Below are 24982 nucleotides of genomic sequence, written 5' to 3'. Positions count from 1 at the left end.
CATGGTGGAATACTCTCAAAAGTATGTTAGGAAAATGCAATGGAATGTATTAAACACCACAGCCCTCCAGATCCCACCGTGCGGATCTGATCACAGACGAGAGAAAGGTCAACAGAGAACCAGATCGGAGGTCCAAGGTCTGTAGGTAACTGAGCAGTTCTGGACACAGTTGTCCTCTGTAACTAACGAGTTGACCTGGAACAAAATCTGTCCCCTATGTGAGAAACCTAAGCTAAAGTTTCATTTCTCCTTGGCTAGCAAGACGTGGCTGAATGTTGTATGTCAGGAATGTGCTGCTGCACATGGGTTTAACAGCCCACACTGGAGCTGCAGTCAGGACAGGGGTCAACACTGACTGACCACAGGGAGCAGCCCTGGCTGGCAGTCACTTCATTTACACAGAGGATGTCCAGCCCAAGCCTAGGCACACTCAGGTTTTGAGGGAATGAAATTGATCCTGTGTTTCTCTGACTGTACTGAAGCCGAAGAGAACTGAAATGGATTTTGGTGCTTAAGACAAGTAAACAGATTTACTTTGAGATGATCTTCTATGATGACAGTCTCCTTAGAAGCACTCTGTCCCACAGTGCCCTCGGGAGAAAACGGACCCCTTCATGTCTCTGCCTCAGCCAAACTCACAAACCCTTTCTGATTATTTTGAATTATTAGAAATTCTGTCATGATTCTCACCTAGTTTTAGCTCAGTGTCCCTGAAAATTAACTTTTTCTTCAATATATAAATACGGCAATATAAAGAAAGCACCTGCCATGTTTCCGTAAGCACTTAACCAGGACGCAACCACGCTTTTTACACGATAATGGCTTCGATGACTTGCACTTGGCAGCTCTAAGTGTGAAGTAAAGGCAGCTCGGGAAAACCAAATGGCACTCTGGTAGAGTGTGAAACAAACAGGTTGTCACACTGTCCTCAGGCTTTGGGGTTTTAGTTTATAACAAACGTAGTTAAAAGGCATGACTTTCTGACATCAGAACGTAGTGTTAAAAGAGGGCTTTTGTAACAAAAATCTGCCAGTCTAGGAAAGGAGGTGTGAGCATGGCTGGAGCACTGACCTGCTGATCACTCCTGTGTGAGCATGAATGGAGCACTAACCTGTTGAACATCCCTGTGTGAGCATGGGTGGAGTACTGACCTGCTGAACACCCCTATGTGAGCATGGCTGGAGCACTGACCTGCTGAGCACTCCTGTGTGAGCATGGGTGGAGCACTGACCTGTTGATCACTCCTGTGTGAGCATGGGTGGAGTACTGACCTGTTGAACACCCCTATGTGAGCATGGGTGGACCACTGACCTGTTGAATACCCTTGTGTGAACATGGGTGGAGGGCTTGGGGAGCCCTAGATGCACTGACCTGTTTGGCACTCCTTTCAAAGACCACGTACTGCTGGCACTGGTCTAGCCGCCTTTTTCTCATGGTCCAATAATGCAATACCCTGTTTTCCCGCTGGAAGAGTTCATTCAAGATATCTGAGATGGAAAAGGAAAAGGTGTTGGTGCTTGCTCTCCATTAACACCTAGAGACTCCTACTTGTTTTCATTTAGATGTTTAGGCTCTTGTCACAGCATGGCAGACTGTGCTAAGAATGACGGCATTCCTGTCCAGATGGCAGTTAGCACCTGAAGCAGATTCGGCATTCTCTGACCCTTGAATTTGAAACCAATGTGGGATACAAACACAATTCTGTCTTAAAATAAAAGGAACAATCACACAATAGACCAGGAAATAAAAAATAAGTTTTTTTTGTTTACTCATACTTTTAAAACATAAAGCCTTAGGAGGTGAAGGAGGGAACTAGAGAAGCAGATGACCATGGAACTGTGAAGGCAAAGGTGTCTTATTATATAAAAACTAAAACTGATATACAATAGCTACTGTCAAAATGTTGTGCTCATAAAAAAACCAGGAAAAACTGTGGTGGTATTGTGTTCCCCAATATATTGTGCATTCTAATAAACTTATCTGGGATCAGAGAACAGAACATCCACTAGACATAGAGGCCAGAAAATGGTGGCACACACACCTTCCTAGCATTCCAAAGGCAGAGATCTGTCTGGATCTCTGTGAGTTCAAAGCCACACTGGAAACAGCCAGGCATAGTGACACACGCCTTTAATCCCAGGAAGTGAGCTTTAATCCCAGGAAGTGATGGCAGAAGCAGAAAGTTATTTAAGGCGTGAGGACCAGGAACCAGAGCTGGTTAAGCTTTTAGGCTTTTAGCAGCAGTTCAGCTGAGATCCATTCGGATGAGAACACAGAGGCTTCCAGTTTGAGGAAACAGGATCAGCTGAGAAGTTGGCCAGGTGAGGTGGCTGTGGCCTGTTCTGTCTCTCTGATCTTCCAGCATTTACCCTAATACCTGGCTCTGGGTTTGTTTTTATTAATAAGACCTTTTAAGATTTATGCTACAAAAAAACTACTGGGGACATATAAGCCACAGACCCAACTTCCTAAACTGATATCCCAGTCTGGCTTGGAACTCCAGAGTTAGCTGAGACAACCTATTGTAACTTCTGACCCCTGCTGCCACCTCCAGGGCTGGACTCACAGCTCTACACCATCACGCCTCATTTATGTGCTGGGGACTGAACCCAGCACTTCCTATAGGCCAGGCAAGCATGCTGTGAATTGATCTATAACCCCACAGTTCACTTTCCATTTTGACTTTTGTTTATTTGGTGCTGAGGATGGAAAACAAAGCCTTATGTGGGTAAAACACACTGCCTACCACTGAGTTACACCCTTCGTTGTGAAGTAAGGCAATTCTGAACACTAAAGCATGAGCAGTAAACATATGGACACACGCTTAACCTCACACAAGCAACTAGAGCACTGTTTGCTGTTTTATTGGCCAAGATTGACGCTACTCAGGCTTGGTGAGAGAGGGCAAGGCCCAGGTGCATAGGAGCCTGTGTTATGCAGTGCAACCCTAGCACGAGGCATTCTGGCACTAGTAATGACACTGAAATGTGGACACCCTGGACTAGAGTTTATCTTTCAGACAAATGGTGCTGCACAAATAATCAAAACTATTGGTACTGAGATGAATAACTGGGAAGTGCAGATATGAACAATGAAACTGAAAGCAAGGTATGGCCCCTTACCACACCAGGGACACCTGAAGTCAGTTACTGAAATGCATTCAAAAGGCAGCAGTCCAGTCTCTAAAACAGTGGCTTACAAAGCTAAGATGTGTAACACAAAGTGAAATGTGCTTTTCATAGGGAGAACAGTTCCTTCTATTTTTTTTTTTTTTTTGTAAAAAAGAATGTATAGACAGGACACACAAAATATCCTTATAATGACTGTAAGTAGCAAGCATAACTATGCAATTTATGTACATTCGGGCATCTGTGGTGGTTTGAATTGAAAATGGCCCCTCTAGGCTCAGAGGGAGTGACATCGTTTGGAAGGGTTAGGACATGTGGCCTTGTTGAGAAAGTGTGTCCCTTCACTGGGGGTGGACTTTGAGGTCTCAGAAGCTCAAGCCAGGCCCAGTGGCTCACTCTCTTTCTCTGCTGCCTGGGGATCCAGATGTAGAACTCTCGGCTCCTTCTCCAGCACATGCCTGCCTGCATGCTGCCATGCTTCCTGCCATGATGAGAATGGACTAAACCTCTGAACTGTAAGGCAGCCATCTCTAAATGTTTTCCTTCATGAGAGCTGTAGTGGTCATGGTGTCTCTTCACAGCAACAGAAACCCTCACTAAGACAGCACCTTTACTTTTTTTTACAGTATGACAAATTCACTCTAGAAGTTAGTAAAAGAAAGAAAAAGCTTTCGAAAAGAAGTACCAAGACAGAGACCCCACGATAGCTGCCATATACTGTTGTTGTGTTAGGGAATCTTAGCACGTCTGTCACAAACACGGAGTTCCGAGCAGGCTGTGCACCTCGTGAGGAAGCACTATGGCGTCTCACACGTCAGCTTAGCAGCCCCACTGCCATGCTCCACTGTACCAAAAATTCAACAAGTTTAGCAAAGTCAGTTAAGATTTTGATTTATTTAGTGACTTGCTGAGTTCAGCCGGGACCGTCATGTGACCACAGGTTTGGAGCTCTCCACTGGGGCCTGTGAGTTCATCAGTGGGCACGTTAATAAAGGCAATGACTGTCCTTCTCCCAGATCTATCCGTAGCCAATAGCTCAGCAAAGGAGCGGGGCCCCATGGGCTTTACTGCCAGTTACTGAAAACACAGGAAACAAATTCATTTCAATTTTTGAATTTTTGTTTGTTTTTGTTTTTTTGAGACAGGATTTCTTTGTGTAGCTCTGTCTGTCCTGGAACTCACTCTATAGATCAGGCTGGCCTCGAACTCAGAGAGAGAGAGAGAGATCCACCTGCATCTGCCTCCTGAGTGCTGGGATTAAAGGTGTGTGCCACCACGTCCAGCTATTTTTAAATTTTTAAGTCTACCAAAGTACTAAGCTACCACTTCTACACAAGCACTGCATGTGAACAGAGATTCATGCATGAAGAAATCCCTCTGCTCTCATTTCCGGCTCTGACTGAGTAGTAATAATTTTTCCAAGAAGCAGCTAAGCAGTGTGAACTGCCCTCAGGGATTCAGGGGTGGCTCCAGTTCCTGAGAGATGCTGAGACCATTTGTCTGACTCCCTGGATTGATCTTGTCGTTATACTGGCAGCCTGCCTGTAAGTCACAGGGAGCCGGATCTTCTTGCCCTCACTATAAGAGGTGCATAAACCTTTGCCACCAAATAGACTACAAGAGAAACAAAATATTTCCAGCAATCCACAGCCTCCGTACTATAAGACACGAGAGTCAATGCTACAACTTTTGCCTATGACACTGTTTCAGCTGTGTGAAATTGGTTTAGGTAGCTCCTTACCCTGTACACCTCACGCTTCTTCTATTTAACGTTCCATGTATACCAACTCTGTTAATTACACTTCGGTATAAATTTACCCAGACCTTTTTCTATCCATTTACAAGTAAATTAATGAAAAAAAACCTGTATTATACTCAAGAGGTATTAAACTATGTAACAGTTTGCAATTTGCTTTCCTTAATTAACCATGTCTTAGGTATACAACCTTAAAAGTAGCTTATAGCCACAATACCGGTACGTGATTTCTGACTTAGCTTTTAAAACTACTTTGCATATAGATAACTGCAGTTTTCATTTTGACCATGTGTTCACTCACATCTATCAACAGGCAAGGACAGTAACTATCAAGCTAAATGCCATGCTGTCTGTTTTATACTTAGCTTACTCAGTGTATTAGTGGCCTACAGATTTCTTCCTACTTCGTTAGTGAACTGACAGCTAATGCGGCTGTCTGAGCATGAACTGGACACTTAGTGCTAGCCACAGGGAAGCAGAGTGGCAGCATGCTCACTTTTTACTTGCTGCTCCGGGGCCTTGATGTGCGTCACCATTCCTGGCATGCTCACGCTGTTTCTGTGCAGGTATTTCAGGAAGACGTCTGCATTCCTTCTGGCCAGTGTGCAAGCCTAAGAAACAACGGGGACAACAGATCAGTAATGTGACTCACGCAGATATGTATTTGTGGGACAATGTATAGGTAATGTGACTCATGCAGATATGTATTTTGAGTTACATATTTTGAGTATATGGAGACAACAATATCATAGGCTATATCAGAAGTCTTTTACTTAACAGCCATTTGGCCAACTTGAGGTTTACAAAATGCAGAGATTAAATTCTATTTAAAATTCAAAACAAAAAGTAAAAAAACCTCTTTCAGACTCCTTGGTCTTGCAAGGTCAGACCATATTACAGACCACTCAGTGCACAGGCTGTGAAGGCAGTCACTGATATATAGTCAAAGAGGAAGTGGAGCCCTTTCCAGTTTAGTCTTGAGGTCACTGGATCCCCAGTACATCCTGACTGCAGACTAATGGGGAAGTGGTAGCACAGGGCCCAGCTATACTGGGCCCAGATTTCTGTAAAGGCCAGACGGATAGTAAACACCTCCAGGCTCTCTGCCCCGATCTTGTAGCTGAGACGGTCATAAACAATATGTAAAGGAACCCGAGTGGCCAGACTCATCCCTCGGTTTTTAGTGTGAAACCCTCAAATCCCACTGAGGCTGATTATTTCGCATTGCTGTGGTTGTGGGTGATTGGTAACTGCTGATGTACTAGGTAACCCCTCAGTGACGTCATCAATGGTACATCTTCAGTGTGCGGGCTGATGGGCAGGAAATCTCAGATATAGAGGCATTTTCTATAAACTCACTCAAATGGCTTTTCCTTTGTGGTTTTTGCTAAAATATGTTAATTAAGTGGTGTTCAATTCCTACTATGTGGATTCTGGAGCAAGAGTGGCAAATCTCCAAAGTAAATCATCTAATGGCCGTTGGTATTAGTCAACCAACAACAGAGGCCAGCCGGCAGTAGACTCCAAAGTCTTGCTTGATGCAGTTAAAATCAATGCTTGGAAGCTCTGATGATGGCTCCTCCCAACTTACTCAACAACAAAAGCCCCGTGCTCTCTGTAAGGTCTCTAATGCAGAGTCACAGCTCAGTTTTCCAGACTACACAATAATTCCGTCAGTAGATGACACAGAACAGATCATTAAAGACAACAGGAAATGGTGTCTCGGGGCAGGGGCGTCAGAATGCAGAGAAAAACTAACCTGTGTAAAGACAAGCAAACAGCCATGTTTCTGATGGACCCAGCTGCCAGTGATAAGATGCACTCAGAACTTGTTTAAAAGTGTGGACGCATCCACGGGGCCAGTCTTTCTGAACATATAACCACTTTAAAAACTGTAACTGTTTCAAGGCACGGTTGTGACTTTGGTGTGAGGCAATAGGATGTACACAAAAACATGATGAACCACTCCTCAGAACATTTAACCTTGAAGAAAACACGGCCTGTCTGAAGAGGACTAACTTGCTCAGAGGTTGTGTCCTGAGGCTAGCACCCACTCTCAGCCAAGGTGCTGGAGTCCACCCCACTTGGTTGTCTGTGTTGTCTGAGAGGCAGTCTACAGGCCTAAAGCAGCTGAATGTCCAAACGGACTCATTAAGCTAGAGGTATTGTGCTTCACCATATCAACCAGCCAATCACTTCCTGTCTGCAAAATTCATGGGTTTTCCAGTTAGCCATAATTTTGCCTCAGAGAAATCTCATCACTATAATACTGTTACATGGCATTGTAACTTCCAGCCAATAGTTATTTGTAGATTTCTAGTTCATTCCCCATGAAACTAGTAAGACAGTGTGAGTTTCATGAAAAGGATCAGTCTATCATTGATGTCATCACCCCAATCACTTTCCACACAAGGCAAGAGTCAGTGTATGTGGGGCCTCACTCTGAAAGTTCAGACCATACAACTATGTATGTACTGGTAACCTACAAGAATCACTTCTAAATGACAGTCAGGAGACCCTGTGGCCCTCAACAGCCAATCAGTGTGACATCAATATCCAAGAGACCCAGCCTTATACCTTCAAGAAGGCCTCCTTTTGTTCAAGGTGCTTGCTAATCATGGGGGTGACGTGGTCAGTTTCAGAGTTGGGGCCTAGCTTGTCGGCTCCACCACACCAGTCCTCTTCTCTTTTGTACTCCTGCTCCAGGCTCTCCAGGACACTGCAGACCTGAGGGGATAAAGTTCCAGGCTCAGAAATGACAGTGCGCTCAGCTGCACTCTGGGGAAGGCAAAGAATGAGGAAAGACCAAGAACACTACAGGCGGCCATGAGCTTTGCCTGACTCAAGGCCGGTGGGGAGGGATTTTAGAATACAAACAAAGCCAGAGCTGAGTTTCCCATTGCCCCGATGTTTTTCCACAACCAAGAAAGGTTATGTTTTCTCAGCTACTTGTCAACTTGCTATTCTTCGAGAGCCGAAGCAGCAAGGTAATTGTAACTTCAGAACATGTCTTCCCTGTTTAACTTGGACCTGAGGGATTCGCTACTGATGGTTATGTCAACGGTGGTGACGCTGTCCCTAAAGCCCAGATCAGTCAGTCACCGGGAGCCTAGGAGCCCTCTCTCCTGACCTGCTCTGAAGTCTTGTAGAAGGCGACCGAGGCATTGACAAGTTTGAGGCGGTCTTCCATCTTGAGCATGAGCTGCTGCCAGTGTGAGGCAACCTTCTCTGCGCAGTCGCGGATCATGTCCATGTCGTAGTGGTTGGCCTGCAGCATGGCCTCGGCCTTCTGCTGGACCTGCAGTGCGCTCTGGTGTGTTTTCTAGACACAGGCAAGATGGGAAGGCACATTCAGCAGGGCATTGCACACTAAGGCAGGAACTGGGATGCTTTCCATGGCGAACAGAATCGACCCTAACTCCTACTCGTTAGGATGCTTTGCAAATATTGGAGGGTAGTTCAGTCAAGTAGTTCTAGGCCTGGCACCCACCACACTGATATTTAATTTCTCTAATGAAGGATGAAATGCATTAAGACTTCCCAGAATGGCACTCAGCTGTGGGGTTTTCCATTTGAGAAGCAACAGGAACAACTCTTAGCAATTGACAGTCTAAAGCTCTGTTCAATCGTGCCAAGTTTATTATCCTGACTGGCTTTCGCGTATCAGCCACTTCAGGCAAAGCAACAAGTGGAAAAAGGAGGCCAGGGCAAATGCCTTTTATTTTCATTTTCAGCTGAAGCACTAGACTCCAGTGAAAAGAGTTTAAGAACTAGTGATTTTTTTAAAAAAGAAAAGAAAAAAAAAATAGAGAAAAGGCTGAGAATGTCCCATGCCACACACAAAGAAAACCACATGGTAAACCCTGATGCCTGGTGTCAGGGGCTCTCCAGATAAGATCTAGAACATGAGATACCAGCAGCTAGGGCACACAGTGCCTCAGAGAAAAGAAAATCTTTCATTTCCCCCGATACAGTGGAAATGATCTTGTAAACACCGACCATGGTATAGATTCCCGAATGATTGACACTTGACCGTGAATACCAAAAACCCCTTGGCACTGTAGCTACTCAGGTTTGCAAAGCTGCCTGGAGTTGGAGCCTCAGGAAGAGGCTGCCACTGACCTGAGCAGCTGACAATCCACTGACCTCGGGGGTAAATCAGTGCTGGCTTCTGTGGCTTTTTTTCCGGCTAACACCAAGGTTTCTATTATCAAACACCCCTTGTGAAGCCCTGCCTATACTTTGAGATCACTCATCACAACTACTACCCGCGCCTAAGGAAACCCATTCTAAAGCAATTAGTGCCCCACTAACAGCAAGGGGGAGCTGCCCGGCCCGGCCAAGGCTACACTGTCTAGTGTGGCACTGCCCCTCAGCCCATCAAGGTGAATCCTGTGGCCACTAAGCAAGCACGGAGAGTTTTGTCATCATCATTACTTGTGCCTGGTCATCGTGAGAGACCCTTCACACTCCTAGCACTCTGCTTTGTCCAAACTGGTTACATATAAGACTGTAGCTGTAAGATCAGCAAGATATTAAAACACCTCAGCTCAGGCCCCAATTTGAGCTCCCTGATTTAAGACACTTCTAATCAAAGTCCAAGGTACCCTGCTAAAGTCCTTTCACGGGAGAGAAGGGGGCCCTGGCCGCTGGGACACTTGCTACAAGGCTGTCCTCAATCCACTGCAGCTGTGGGCTGTTTCCTTCTCCCACGATCAGTGAGGAACTGGTGAGCATGTCATTTCTTTTCCATCGATCCATGGCTGGCTCCAGTGCTTGGTGGAATATCAAGGGTTATCAGGCTGGGCTCCATGCCATTAAGGCCCACCCTCAGACACCGCCTTACCTCAATTGCGTGCTGGAACTGCTCGTGTTCCCTCTGTAGCTGCTCGGCTTCCTGCAGTGAGCTGGCAGTGATGAGGCCGGCGTTTAACATGGACTCTCCATTTCGGATCCAGCCCAGCACCTGAAACAGGACACTGGGTAACTCTAAGCAGTGGGCCTTCCAGGGCACCCTACAAAACACCTGGGATGGGGGATGGGTCTGCAAGGTGGTATGGAGCAGTGGTTCTCAACCTTTTGGGTTGTGACCCCTTTGGAGGTTGAACAACCCTTTCCTGGGGGTCACCTAAGACCATGGAAAACACAGATACTTGCATTACAATTCCTAACAGTAGCAAAATTCCAGTTATGAAGTAGCAACAAAAAGAATTTGATGGTTGGGGGTCACCTCAGCCTGAGGAAGTGCATTAAAGGGTCGCAGCATTGGGAGGCTGAGAACTCGCAGGGAGGCAGCACTGACACCCTTACTAGCCTTCAGACACCGCCTGCAATCCTGAAGGGCTCCCATCAGAAGCACGGCCTCCAGAACGCCGCAAGTCTGCTGTTTTAGAAGACAGTGCAGGGCAGCGGGCTATGCAGACACAGGCGAGAACAGCTCAGGCTCCATGCTATAAGCAAACTTGCTCACTGAGAGAGTTCTCTGCCACTGGAGGGAAGCCCTGCTACTTCCTGTTCAGACTGTCACTCCTAATCCACAGCAAGACTGGTCACCTGCTCAGTAAGGCCAGCTTGCTTCGATGACTTTCTGTGGAGTGTCGGTGTTACATGACGCGATAGCCCAGGCGTGACAGGTTGCACTACAGTGCTCAGGGCCAAACCACGAGACTCTCAAGTTCACACACAGAAAGAAATCAATTTTGACAGCAGAAGCCAACAACACTGTGGAAGTTCATTCTGAATTGTGGTTGAGACCTCAAGATACGTGCATAATGCTTTCCTTTTGAAATCTGCTTAAAAATCAAGACAATTCCCAGCTTTGGTGAGAGCTTTCAGAACACCAAGTCTAGCCCGTGATTCGGAACAGAAGTTTCTGGATCAGCTGAAAACTGCTTTTCTGACACATGTGTTGCTCTCACCTTCAGGTTCCTGATGTCTGGGAATGCTGAGGTGGTGGCCGGAGATGACTGCCATCTGGTAATCATGAGGGAAAGGCTACCTGTACTAGGTAGTTTTCTGTCAAGTTGACACAAACTGGAGTAACCAGAGACAGGGGAGTCTCAATTGAGAAAGTCTATAGGGCTGCAGGCGAGCCTATCAGGCATTCTCTTAATCAGTGATTGATGGGGGAGAGCGCAATCCATTGGGGGTAGGGCCATCCCTGGGCTGATAGTCCTGGGTTCTATAAGAAAGCAGGCTGAGCAAGTCATGAGGAGCAAGCCAGTAAGCAGCACCCCTCCCTAGCCTCTGCATCAGCTCCTGCCTCCAGGTTCCCGTCAAGTTCCTGCCCTCACTGCTTTTGATGATGAACTGTTATATGGAGCTGAGACTGAAATAAACCCTTTCCTCCCCAAGTTGCTTTTGGTCATGGTGTTTCATCGCAGCAACGATAACCCTAACTAAGACACTACCCATTAGCAAACTCGGAGCCCACTGCATCAAAGGGACACTTAACAGGTAGACAACTCTGCTGACCCATTACATGGGTAAAACGGTCCTCTAAAGCCACCTTCAGAGTCTAAGCCAAGACAGTTTGTAAAGAGTGGAACTACTTCATTTCTTAAATAGGCTGTTCTTCTTGAGGCAAAAAGAAACATCTATAGGTCACAATGCTGTATTTCCTTAAATGTACACACACCAGTGGCACTAACAGGGCAAAGAAGACAGCCGGCGCCCCCTGACCACCTCTGGTGCCAGGAGCACGCACTCTCCTGTGAGCACGACCCGCGTCTGCACCACACCAGGCTGTGTCTCAGGCTCCCAGCGCTTCCTTCAACAAGGCCAACAAAGGCTTTCTGTGCCATGGACAGAATATAACAGCCCCACTTCTCCATCAAGACCCTTTACCGGGGAACTCTACTTTACCCCCACCACAGGTTCAAGTGCAGTATCTACGTATGACTCCTATGGGCGTTCAGCTCATTTTTGTTTTAGCCTCAGCCCCAAATGTATAGTGTGCAGATAACACAGGAAAAGCCCAGCCTTTCAGCCTGCGGCCGTGTCCAGACTAACGAAAGTTAAGGGGAAAAACCACGCAGTCCTTCAGCCTAGGAAGTAATGTGCTTTACGCAAGGACCATCAGAGAGTAGAACAAATGCAAGGATGACATCCTCAAGGGCTGTGGCTGCTGAGCTGGGAGCTCTCCCGTTATTCAGCCAGCCATCAAGGAAGGCATGGACTCCACTTTCACCATGAGATGCTGTCTTGGGGCATGCACAACGTCACCTATCAGGACAGCTACACAGAGATCATGGGAAATTCTCCCTGAGGCTGACTTGCCAGAATCCCCCATCACTCCTCAGTGTCACGCACCTGCTTCACTTCCGCCTGCAGGTGGCGCAGTTGCACACACTGCTCCAAATGTTTCCGGTGTTGTTCAGCGGCTAAATCCAGCTCCTGTTGCTTTTCATGAAGAAATTCCAGGAGGTCCTGGACCCGAGTGGCCATGTCCACATCTCTGTCGCAAAGCAGCTCCACACCTGTGAATAGTGGTGGGAGACCCTGGAAGTCAACTCATACCGGTCACCTTCTCCTCTCACCTCGTATGGCTCTACCCATGTAGAATTACTTGTGAATTACTTGTCCACTACCTATACCAGCCAGCAGGTTCAGAAAGGCCCAGGCCGGCAGTGATGCATGCACACATACATCCAGCACACCAGGGTGTGAGAAGCTTCACAGATGAGCCAAGCAACTGCACCTCCTACCTCATGGACTCATCGACAGAATAGCATCTGTTAGAAATGAGTGAGTGGTCACTCTTCAGGAAGTATGTAATAAGCTGTGTAAGGTGAGTAATGCATGCAGGATGTTGCTGTGTAAGCGCCTGTACTACAGTTACATGCTGGGCTTACAGCGACATCTGCTGGACACAGAAACTAAAAAATAAAGAATGAAAAAACAAAACAAAACCCCAACTGTTCCTTGGGTTTTTACATTTCACTCACAAATACAACAAATCACTCTGCAAAATTAAAGTTCTTATTACTTGAAACAATTCTTGAAAAATTTAAGAGTAAGTTTTCTAAGCATAAAGTTAAATGTGAAGTGTAAATGTATTATGTGAAACAAAGTGCAAAACAGGTCCTTTTAAAGAACTGGTCTTGGCAGGTAATGGCTCAGTACAGAAGTCCCAGCATTAAGCTACCCTAGTTCCGTGGTAATGAGAGGAACCCCCAACTAGCATAGGATGGAGGACCTTTCTTACCAGAGGCCTGGACTTCATTGACGTACTGCAAAAGATCCTGTCCTTGGTGGATGACGTCGAAAGTCAAGTTATTCATGGTCAGGGCTTTGTCTGCGTGGTGCTGCAGGCGCTGCTCGGCGATTGTCAGGTCCTCCGTGTCAAAGTCATTCATTTGCTGGGAGAGCTCATCATTCCAAGACTCAAGGTCTGAGATGATCTAGAGAGGAAAGCATCTATGCAAATCACACCTTAAAACCAACGCTGCCACATCTTACTGTGTGTGAGCCAGTGGTCTCAAAAGGACACGGAAACCACACGTGCTAGTTTTGTGGTCCACAGATCAGGCTTCAAGGAAACCAGTTTAGAAGTTTTTAAGGAAATAAGTGGACACAGAGTGGGTTGAAGGGGCTCCTACACTCATCAGATACTTTTGGGAAAGAAACCAGGGCCTGGTGTATAGTAGGCAAGTGTTACGTCACTAATCACATCTGCAGCCCCCTGAAAGGAGAAAGCAGAAAGCAACTATTTCAGTACTTCAAGGTGGAACATGTATAAATACATCTACCTGTAAAATGGAGGAAAAAGAAAAATTACTTGTTTTATGGCAAAATAGCTGGGCAGTGGTGGTGCACATCTTTAATCCCAGTATTTTGGGAGGCAGAGGCAGGCGGATCTGTGAGTTTGAGGCCAGCCTGGGCTACAGAGTGAGTTCCAGGAAAGGCTCCAAAGATACACAGAGGAAACTCTGTCTCGAAAAAACAAAAAACAAAAAAAATTTTTTTTGACAAAACAGTTGTCTGAGGCAATCATCATTAAGGCCTGGTGAGCCACCATGGCAAAGGCTGAGAGGGAATTCAACAGCCAGCCATAAGAATGCCACCACTTGAATGCACTGCATCTCAGATGCCCTACAGATGCTGGACAGCGGGGCATGGCTGCTCATGAGTGATGCCATAAAGAGCCTACCTCTGGCTCATTCCTGCACAAACCCAGAGTCTGGTCTAAGCAGGTTTTCCAAAATCTGAGTTCTGGGTTGACAGGAAGTACCAAAGAAAAACAAGCGGTAACCCACAAGCCAAGTGAGAAAGCATATCATGTGGGAACCTGGCTACCTTGACAAGTGAACCCATGATGGTCAAGACGTCATGGAATGCACAAAGTGGGAGGACAGAGCGAGAGTCGAACCTAAACTAAGAGGCTAGCCACCAAACACAGCAACTGGCCTGTGTGCCTCCCAATGGAGGCGTCGGTGAAAACCTGAACACGTGCTGTACACTGGGAGATAAAATGGGTGAGGTGTCTGGTGCTGTGTGTGTATAAAGAAGCAGCCTTATGATGCAGAGATCTTTAGGAATGCAAGGATGGACAGGCAGAGTCTCTCTCAAATACTCTGGCACAACATTCAATGAGGAAAGCGAGCAAAGAAACAATGTCTTGCTGACTTAGGGGACTGGGGTAGGGAAGCTTCATTGTGCTACTCTCTTGGCTTTTGTATAGGTTTGAAAGCTTGCACAACATGATTTTTTAAGTCACAAAATCCAGAAGCAAGGAAGAACTCCTTGAGAAAGAACAGAACATATACTGTCTGCTTCAATGGACGAGCATTTCCCGAGGGTCCTCACTTATTTATGCATGTGAGCAGGAACTAAGTTGGGATGAAAATCTGAGCATGTGACAATGTGTACATAATCTAGGTAGAGAGGGTTTTCAGAACTCCTACAGTACATACCTTCCCAATTTACTCTTTTATTAACAGAATTTGCATGCCATGCATATTTACAGTGCTAATTTGTACTTCTTCATGAAATTAGTAACATTAAATTACATTAACAAATCATATATAAGTCATGGAATAAACGAGGAAAGAGATTACATTTTTGAGGTTCTTGGGATCATGCGTAGAGCCCTGTATATCCTTTCAATTGCCCCAGGAACAGGCCACACCCACAGCCTAGGAAACAGCTTTCAGGAGGTGGGGAAAGGACGGACTTCCACCTCACTGTCCACTCTACGGGAACTGTCTTTCACATACATGTTTTCAGAGCCCAGGGAGGAACAGTAGATGTGATGATGAAACAGATCAGCAGCGATGACAGACATAGACTTTTGATAAGTAGACCCTATGTGCTTATCTTTTCTATTGTAAAGACTTCAAGGCTCAAGGACCCTAAAAAGGCCGGCCATTTTCTTCCATGCAGATAAAGTGCACCAACTCCACACGTAACTGCCTGTTTCTGTAACACGCTGGCCAGCATAGGGGCTTTGCCTAGGATGCTCGCTCTACAGTTTCCACCCAGGGACAGCATGCTTGTGGTTCTTCATGAGGTTTTGATGATGGTTAAGTTACAACTAAGAAGCATCAATACAAATGAAGTAGGAAGTATTTTCAACTATCTCAAGGTTCTAGAAGAGAATCTTCAGCTAATGCTTTGGCTGCTCTCTCTCTATCTTGGAACTGGAAATATACAACAGGCAACTAAGTTTCAGAACAGCAAGTCACTTGACTCCAGCAGAAAACAGGTCTGTTCTGTTTGCTGCCAACCTGAGCCCTAGGCAGGCCAAGGCCAGTGGGTCTCCACTGGGGGGATTCTAGCATGCCTTCTCAGTGTCTCAATAAGGAGCTGCAGACCAAGCCTTGGAGAGCACCAGAGCAAGCTGACAGAGAGCCACTGTGACCAGGGGGGTTTGACACATTTCTTGTTAGGAACTGAGCAAGATAGAGCTGCTTTTATGAGAAACAGTGCTGGAGTTTAGACAGGCAGCCAGAGCTGCTGTGCAAGCTGAGGCTGATGGAGCTGCCCACAGAGGATCTTCTTGGAGTTGAGAGAACCATAAGCAGTCTCTGCGGGCCTTTCCTGCCTCCTCTGTACCAACCCCAAGCCTCTGTGGCCCCTCAAGCCTCTGTGGCCCCTCAGAGCCCAGCCAGTCTGAATACCCCACAAGCAGTATGAATGAGCGCTATCCCGGGAGAGGCAGTGAGATGCACGATAGTGTGCTTTCAGACCCCTGCAGTCACAGGCTAGACCTGAGTGGTCCAGTGAGGACCGATTCGGACCACCAGCTGTGGAAGCAGCCAGGCGCCAGGACACAGGCCTCACACAGGCTGGGAGGTGTTTGGTTTTTCTGCCAGTGTCCTCCAGACAGTTTGGTCTCATCCATTCAGACTTACTCTGCTCCACTACATCAAGCATAAAAGAGCCTTCCCTAGAGAGCACAGAGTCACCCCCTTTCCGCTGAATAAAGATAAATAAGTGTGCGTTTCTTTCTTCTCTGCACATATCAAATGTAAAAATCCATTTTTAGGTGGAAATTATGGAAAACCAGAGGGCATTTTTACGGGCTACAATCAGTCCCTTTATTAAGAGAGAAAACAGAAAATAGAGAGATGTGTAAGGGGCAGACAGAAGGGGGAGAGAGGAAGAGGGAGGTCCCCACATTAAAGGCTGCTCTCTTTCTAGGAGAGGGGAGTGTGGTGTGGTCCTACACTGCTCAACCAGGGCTGACCTGGCCCTGGAGAGGCGGAGGCCATGCTTCTAGCACATTCCCTCCACTCCAGGAGCACAGTCTGCTGCCGCTGCCTGCACTGTCCTCCTGGTCTTCTGCCTGCCCCAGACTGCAGAGCTGACCACCCGGCCTCCCCAGCAGCCCCAGGAGCTTCCTTCTGTCTCCACCCGGCTCTCTGCTCGCAGAGGCTCAGGGAGTGGAGAGGGCACGGGACAAGAGGCAGGGGCAGGGCTCCAGGGCAGGGGTCTGAGCACTCACATCGATTGCGTCCCTCTCAAATATACGCAGCTGCAGGAAGAGTTCCAGCTTGATCTTGCGTTCCTGGAAGAGCTCCTCCATCTGCGACTGAGCCTCGTCCAGCTGCTGCAGCACTGTCTCGATGTGGTTGATGGAGCTGTTGTGTGGGGTCTTGTTACTGGAGATGGCGGAGTCCCTACGCGAGTGGAGAAGGAGACGGGACTTCAATGAGACAAACAGGAATTGAATGAGGTCTCACATTGTTAGACACCAGATCCGGCAACGCAAATCTTCAGGGGAAGAAGGCTGGCAGGAAACTGGACTTTGTTTCAGCAAAGGGAAGGTGCTGTCCCCTAGCAAAACACTACCAGCCCCCTTCCTCTGAAGCCTGGTCCACTAAGCCTGAGGCACAGCTGCGCTCTTCATAGCCCTCCCCTGAGAAGTCAGCTATTACAGAAAACCAGTGGGAGAGTTTTAGGTAGCGAGGACAGCTGGTACCTGGTCCCTGCACTGAGTCCTCCTACCTCGAGGTTAGCTTCTAATGCACTCAGTGAAACCCTTACTAAGGGGACATCGTGTAAGGCTATTTAGTCAGTGACTACGTCAACTGTCCTGGGTGATGCATAAGTTAGGGGTAAGAGGCTACCTTCATGACCCAATCAAAGGAATTTCCAGAGGAAACAAAGCTGGCCCTGCCACCTCCAGACACCTAGCGTTTGAGCTGAGAGATGGGCAGGCTGACACACTCTAGACAGGCAGGTCCTCTGGGGCTAGAGGACATGGTCTTAAGAGAGTCAAATGCATCCATTTATAAAAAAAATTTCAGTAAGAGTAATGAGGACATAGTAGCAAAAGTTAAATTCTGATGGTTGTTAGTCAGTGTTAAGGTGAACAATTACATAGTTTTTCAACTGAGGGGGGACGGGGATGGGATGAGAGGAAAACTGTCCCTGGCCTTCTGGAGAGCACATTGGAGCTATTTGTTAAAAGACTGATAGAGGCAGGAACTCACTGGGCAGCTTGGGATCTGTGTGGGGCCAGGCAGGGGTAGGGGTGGGGGATGGGGTGAGGCCCACCTCAGCTGCTGGATGAGGTCTTCCCCTTCCTTGATCACGTTGACTGTCACCTGCAGCGTGGTCTGCTGCTGCTGGCCGAAGCGCTTGATGAGATCCTGGACAGCCTCCACCGACTCGGCGTACACGTCGTCCAGCAGCTCCTTCTGCAGCTCCTCCAGCCATGTCCACAGCTGCGGACCAGAGAGGGCACAGTGAGTGTGCTGGAGAGACTGGGACACTCACATGGGGAAGACGCCTGTGGCAGCCTGCTCCCCGAGACAGGGAAGGAAGGAAGGAGGGGGAGGAAAGAGAGGAAGGAGTGTCCCGGAGAGTCCGGCAACCAGTGGAACCTAGGCACAGAAAGAGCAACATGTCGCTGCAGTGTGGAGCAAAAATAAACAGGCAGCGAAGCGGAAGAGGCTGTCACCGGGGAGAAAAAGGAAAGGGAAGAGAAGCCACTCTCCTCTTTTGAGAGGCTCAATCTGGAGGCCAGGGGAAATGCCAAGAGTCTCTCAGACAACAGGACCATCCACTGGGCACAGTGGCATTCTTAGACACGTCTCCTGCCTCCGTTTCAGCCAAGGTATCTCGTTCCATTATTAAACCCGCACTCAGACACGAGTGCTTTAGCTCCCTGGGAGCACAGGAGAGCACACTGAGGGTAAATTATTCTCCGCCACAACTGTGGGTTGGAGATGTGCTCCTGCGATGCCACTTCTAGTTCAGGTACCCAGGGCCAGCCTGCCACACAGTGTGCTCATCCTACCGTGGGAAGAGCTGTCTGTGTCAACAGGAGGTCTTGCTTCCTCTCAAGTGGGAATTAGAACCTGAACTCCATTTCTATATTTTCCAACATAGAGAAGCTTAAAACATCAATTCTGTGCTACCACCTGCTCACTGGATGGAAAGTACCACAGACATAAAATATGTTCCTCCTGCTACTTGCAAAGCAATAGACATTTTGAACTTGGCCAATTTAAAATAAGAAAAGTATTGGTAAAGGACTTATTTCTCAGTCAAGCTACCCACAATCCTAAAAGTTAATTTTACTAAAGATACTAAATATGTGTTACCTTTTCTTGCATTGTTTATTCGGTTTTGTGCACATTACATACAAGTTTCATACAACAAGAATTTTACTTAGAGCAATCTCAGATGAGGGCTGCTCAGCTCACCTTGTAGAGCAACCTGCAGCCTGCCAGACCCCTCCTGATGCCCTGCACCACCCTTGGAGGGCTGCTGTCAATAAGGGCCTCACACACACGTTCCTGTGTTTCTGCATTCTCTACTAGACTGTCAATGCAGTGGCCGTACTTACAAATGACGGGAAGGACAGCAGCAGCATGGCACTGATGATGTTCCTGTCTGCCTTAGGATTCCCTATGGAAAACACACTTAGCTGCTGTCGGCTGTACTGTGTTAGTTAGTTAGTTAGTTAGTTAGTTAGTTAGTTAGTTAGTTAGTTCTAGGTAACGATGAACAGCACTCTAGTGGGGTGGCACATTAGCACTATCGTGGAACTGACAACAGTTCCACAGTGGTACTACTGTACACTAGTACTCCAGTGCACAGTAGTGCTCAGTGGTACTTACTGTGCAGTAGGAATACTGTCTTGAGGTTTGAAGGAAGGCCGTCTGGGCTTCACAGCCTCTTTAGCAAAGCATAGCTCTGTGGTCCACACAAATCAGCTAAGTTCTCTAAGACCTAGCGTGGTGGGACACGGGTCCAAAGAATCTCAGTGTTCACAGAGGAGTTACTAAGACAGCAGGAGGATGCAATGCATCCTGTGCAGACAGGAGTGCTCCATGAGTTAAGTACTCCGTAATTAGCTGTAGGATGGATTCAAGTGAACTAAACAGACAGGAGTGCTCCATGAGTTAAGTACTCCGTAATTAGCTGTAGGATGGATTCAAGTGAACTAAATAGACAGGATTTTCTCACAGAAACAGAGCATATGTTGCTACAAGCAATAACCAACCACTTAGCAAAATAGATTGCACTATTTTACTGAAGAGTCAAAATACTTAACCTAACAGCTGTGATGATCAAGTCAGTGGACTTCTTAAGCTAGCAACCTGCCTTCCACAAGCCAGGTGGCAGTGGAGAGGGCGGGTGACTAACCACGCACAGACCTCACTTACTTGCTTCCAATGACAACCCACTTGACCATGTGGCTACTACAGCCCTCCACCCTCCTGAGATGGCTATTTATAATGACGGATCTCTTTCCATCTGTACTGATTCTGTTGAAAAGCAATGGGGAAAAAAAAATCACTGACTTCACGTGTTGTAAAATCCTAGCAGTGTCTTCTGCTTGAGCTCATGGGCTTCGCTCACTGACGTTGCCCCAGCAATGTCAATGCATAAATGAATGGACGCGCCCACCCGGCTGGCAATCCTGCTCCTTTACACTGTGTACTCGGCTGTATGAGCCTGGGGCCTCTGGTCCTATCTAAGGTATAGATACTCTATGAGCTTGAAGCACGTGCTCTGCCCTGGAGAGGGGTCGGTAGCTCTCCTCCATTCACTGTAGCTTAAATCTAGAGTTCCACTTGTGGGATGAGGAAGAAGTGGGGTGCCCATGTGGGTGGGGACATTTGCCACATTACTCTTGTCCAAATGCTACCAAAGGTAGCTGTTGAGTTACGAAAGACTTAAACAATCTTTTATGCATTGATAAAAGAGTGATCAGAAACAGCCCTTGGAGTTGCACTGATGTGCAGCACACAGGTATACGTGCATGCAACCCCATAGTGACAGGAGCTGATGTTCCTGTCACAAATGATTGCTGTAGTCTATGAGGACAGCCTGCCTGAGCTCAAAACCAAGTGGGACATTACAGGGCAGAAACACTGGTGCTTTTCTTACCTGGCCTTATGACTCAGTTTTCCCTATAGAATGTGGGCTTGATATGAATGCCTGCTCGGGGCAGTGTGGCCGACTGGATGAGATTATATATACAGAGGGAATAATCAGTAAATGTTAGCCACTGTTGCTGGCTGTCTCCTAAGAAAAACCTCATAATAAGAAAATTCATCAAATTTTCCATCTTTTGCAAGTATTTCTTAAACTCTATCTATTCTAATGTATTCTCTCATTTGTTCAAAATTAGTCCCTTAGTCTGGTAAACTTAACATGTAAATCCTTTTACCCCTAAAATAGAATGCAGTACTATAGTACAAGGAAAGGCTGTAAGAAAAATCTGTTGGATTCTATAGAAATTGCTTCCTCTGAATTCTAGGGGGAAGTGCCAGGAATATTTAGGGGTCAAGTTTTGGCCTTCCACCTGGCAGAGCTATACACACACACACACACACACACACACACACACACACACACACACACACACGCTGGCATTTCCCCTCCACTTCCTGGACATTCTGACTCCAGTCACTGGGACAGTGTGCTCCCCCACCTGGCCCGCCAGTGAAGTCCACAGATTAAGCTCCACAGAAGACTGCAGGAAGTGATTCTGGGATGGCGTCGATGAGGAGGAAACAGGGAGTTAGGTAGTGGATCGAGGCTATATATAAAAAGCATGATGTCAAAAGTCTGAAAGGTCTTGGCCCCCTCAGAAGTTTTCAGGAAATATTCTCACTCAATTTGAAGAAGAAAGGTCTTGGAGAAAGGCCCTTGTGATGCCAGCTGAGGACGGAGTGGTGCATATCTTACTGCAGCCTGAGGTAAGCAAAGTCTGTTTTTAAGATTTTGAAATGATGTCATACATGATACCTAGAGGGTCTCTGAACAAAGAAATATACGTCTCTAGGAAGCTTGTGAAAGTCTTAAGTCCAAGTTTTCCAAGGACGAAAACAAAATGCACTTCTGTGCAAACTGATAATCTATAGTAAAAACCTATATTTTTACCCAACAGTGAGAGGACATGTGTTCTATGCGCTATCACTGCAACCTGGGTTCTGTTTTAGACGAACCATGGACTTGTCAAGACACAGGTGTAGGACACATTGCCCCCTAGAGGCCATAAAAGACAAGGCTGGGCCTTCAGTCTAGAACTGAGAGCCTCCTGGGGATGTGTACACAGGCCTGGGTGGAAGTTCTGGAGAAAACTCTGCCCACAACTGAGCTGCATATATACAGAGGCATGGCCACAGACCAAGATGTAAAGGGAAAGATGCCTTGAGCTATAAAACAATGTGAAGAGAGGCTCTAGGACACAGATGTGGGAGGATCCTGTCCCATCCCTGACATCAGGAACAACCCTTACACCTCAGCCCTTTACCCACAGGCCTTGGGCAGTACACGCTTCTGGGAGAAAGATGAGAAAGCTCGCCTCGAGAGTAGAGGTCCTTTCTTCATCACTTGGGGAGGGAATTTCTGTAGGAGCTGAAGGTTCTGGGGAAGGACTGGGCTCTAGGTGGCTAAGGGAGTCCTCAGACTTGGGAAGAGCCACAGCAGCAGTGTCTACACTCCCTGGACATCATACAGGCTGTAGTCATGGCAACATGGAGCCTGGTACCCAAGGAGGTACAGCAGAGCAGCTGAGGGGCCTTGCCCTTGACGAGTCTTGTGTCTTCGCCTGCAGTCCTTCCTATGAACTGAGGTAACTTCACTGACCTGCAAAGCCAGTACGAGAGAGAGATGAGCACGAGGGTGGACGTGCTTGCTTACTGCGAGGGCCCTCTATGCAGAGGCTACTGCATTGAGACCTGTCTCCCTGCTCTCCGCTGACAGGCAATCGCTTGGTAGAGTGGAGCTGTGCAAACTGCAGTGCGGGGTCAGAAGTATCACACTCATAGCGCCCTAGAGCTGCTGCTGCTGAGTTCAGAGCAGAAGTGAGTGGTTTCCAGGGCAACCTGCAGGTGCAGATGCAGTACGGCAACCACTTCGCACAGAACATGGGTTCCAGTGCAGCAAGAACAGGCTGAAAAGGGAACTGCTCCTACCACCTACCGGAAACTCCTTTGCCGGAAATGACAAACGCGCGCCTGCCTGACTGTATGTTGACTACACATGCGTAGTGTCTTGATGTAAGAACTGTAGTATGTTTTTCCTCTCTGTGTATATTGTGTGTGGGTAAGCATGTCCCTGTGTGTGGGCAAAAGCAGGAGGCCTTCAGATGTCCTACCCCACCACTGTCCACTTTACTCACCTGGAGCAGGGTTCCTCCATAAGCCTGGAATCACACCCTCCTATGTCTGCCCACGGCACTGGGCTACTGACTTGAGTGCTGGGGGTCTGAAGTGGGCTTCTCATGCTGGAGCAGCCCAGCCTGAGTGTAAGGGTTGAGAAGTACCTTCTGTGTTGTGTGACGGATTAAAGATGCCCGAGGATGCAGAGAGAATGTCATAAGGCATGTACGGGGTAGAGGAAGAACCGAGGGGACCAAGGTTGGCATCTGAGATCATGACTGCACGTGCCAGGTGCTGGTGTCAGGAAGAAAGGACACCCAAGAGGCCTCTGCATGGCAGCCGCACGTGTGAGAAAGAGCCACAATGGGCATTCCAGCCCGAGGTGTGGACCCTTGGAGACAGGTGGGATGGGGCTGCACAGCAATGCTGACCAGCCAGGGACCAGGGATGAAACCTGCTGACACAGCTAAGGAGCTGTGTGATCAACTGGGACTCTAATGACCTAGATATTGTGCATGTTCTGTTATCCTAAGAAAGAGCTTGGCACTTGGAATTTTTCACCTTTCTTTCTATTCTGCAATACCCTTGAACAAATCAAGCATTCTACTCAGCAACAGTTGGCATCTACAAACATTGGGGAAGACCTCTCCTCCTTCCCAGATCATTTTCAAAAGGGCTCTTGCCATCCTAAAATAGTTTTGAGTTGTGTCAAACTGGAATTCCTCCTTGTCAGAACAAACCCTCAAGCCTCGAAGCTGCGGTCCCACGTCTACAGCCTGACTACTACTTCCCTAGGCCACTGTTGGTCCCTCCAGCTCTCCTGGCAGGCAGAAGACCTGGAGGTCCTGTGACACCTGAACATGCTGGCCTTCCTGAGGTGGGCTGGGGAACTGAATGACATGCCTGTGTGACTCAAACAGTAGCCCAAGGGCAGCCAGATGTCTGTTTCCTTCACAGTCCTATTCTTTCTTTAACTAAAGCTAAATGAGTTACTCTCGGCATGGCACTGTGGACAGCCAGAAACACGGGTCACTTCTTTATTAAACACACAGCACCACGGCGTCCCTTCTGACACTCCTCTGTTCTCATCGGAAACAGACCTAGACAGTAAAACCATGAATGCAGCTATTTCTGTTGTGACACTAAGTTTGTCCCCAAAGAAAACTAAACAGAGTAAGTTAAAGCATGCCTGAGTTCATCTGAGCAATCAAGATGTCACATACGGACATAAAAGTTCATAACAGATTAAATCATAGTTCAAAGATCTGACTGGAAAATCTCTCCTACAGAAGTCGACACCAAGTGATTAGCCAGGCTGTTGCCTGGCCTCAGACCATTTGAGATGAGTGGTCATCCACTTCTATCAGCACACCTGTCACAGAGTCTGATCCAGCAAGGCCAGCTTGGGACTTCCTTCTTCCTGACATCTTCCACTTGAGACCAGCGTGGAGGATAAAGACAGTCTTGACTTTGTACTAAAACCTTGGGTTGATTTTTGTAGCCTGCAAGTCGTTCTTCTGGTCCTTTATTCCTCCTTTAATATCTAGCTTTCCTGCCTAGGACTAACCTCATCCTGAGAAAATGCACCAAATTTATCTTCTTAAAAATATTCCAGCCTTATCAAGGCACAGTGACCCGCACAGCTGTGTCTTAGCATTCAGGAAACTGAGGCAGAAGGATGAGGCAAGAAGACTGCTCGGGGATACTTGGTGAATACCAGACCTGCCAGGGCTACACAGAGAGACTTTATTTCTTTATTTAGCAACAAGAACAAGTCGGGTGTCTTGCAGCCCCTGGTGTCCACCCACAGGTCACCACAGAACCAACGTGGTGAGCTAGTAACCTCATTTGGCCAGTACTGGGGAGTCCAACATGTCTGGGAACTGAGTCTTCGAGTCACATACAAGACCTGTCTTTTCATAAAACCCTCCCTCATTTTTGTCTTCTGCATGTTCCAGCCACAGGGAAGGAAAAGCCCAGCTCAAAGCAGACGCCAAGAGCATCACACAGTGAGATTTCTGCTGCCA

The 24982-nt window shown here is 47.3% G+C and overlaps 1 protein-coding gene across 2 annotated transcripts in view; it reads right to left on the bottom strand.

Moving 5' to 3' along the window:
• Nucleotides 1-24982, bottom strand: part of Trio (trio Rho guanine nucleotide exchange factor) — a 310438-nt gene that overhangs the window by 113894 nt on the left and 171562 nt on the right. For both annotated transcript variants that reach the window (XM_059276653.1, XM_059276654.1), the window contains exons 12-20: nt 17887-18056; nt 16832-17006; nt 13091-13286; nt 12196-12362; nt 9731-9850; nt 8015-8206; nt 7462-7611; nt 5381-5495; nt 1372-1487 (exon numbers count right to left, since the gene is read on the bottom strand). In XM_059276653.1, the coding sequence (XP_059132636.1) occupies nt 1372-1487; nt 5381-5495; nt 7462-7611; nt 8015-8206; nt 9731-9850; nt 12196-12362; nt 13091-13286; nt 16832-17006; nt 17887-18056 (1401 nt within the window). The remainder of the gene's footprint in view (nt 1-1371; nt 1488-5380; nt 5496-7461; nt 7612-8014; nt 8207-9730; nt 9851-12195; nt 12363-13090; nt 13287-16831; nt 17007-17886; nt 18057-24982) is intronic.

This window comes from Peromyscus eremicus, chromosome 11 (assembly GCF_949786415.1).
Source record: "Peromyscus eremicus chromosome 11, PerEre_H2_v1, whole genome shotgun sequence".
NCBI classification, from domain to species: domain Eukaryota; kingdom Metazoa; phylum Chordata; class Mammalia; order Rodentia; family Cricetidae; genus Peromyscus; species Peromyscus eremicus.
The sequence above is the reverse complement of the archived record's forward strand: the minus strand, read 5'-3'. Positions and strand labels throughout refer to the sequence as shown.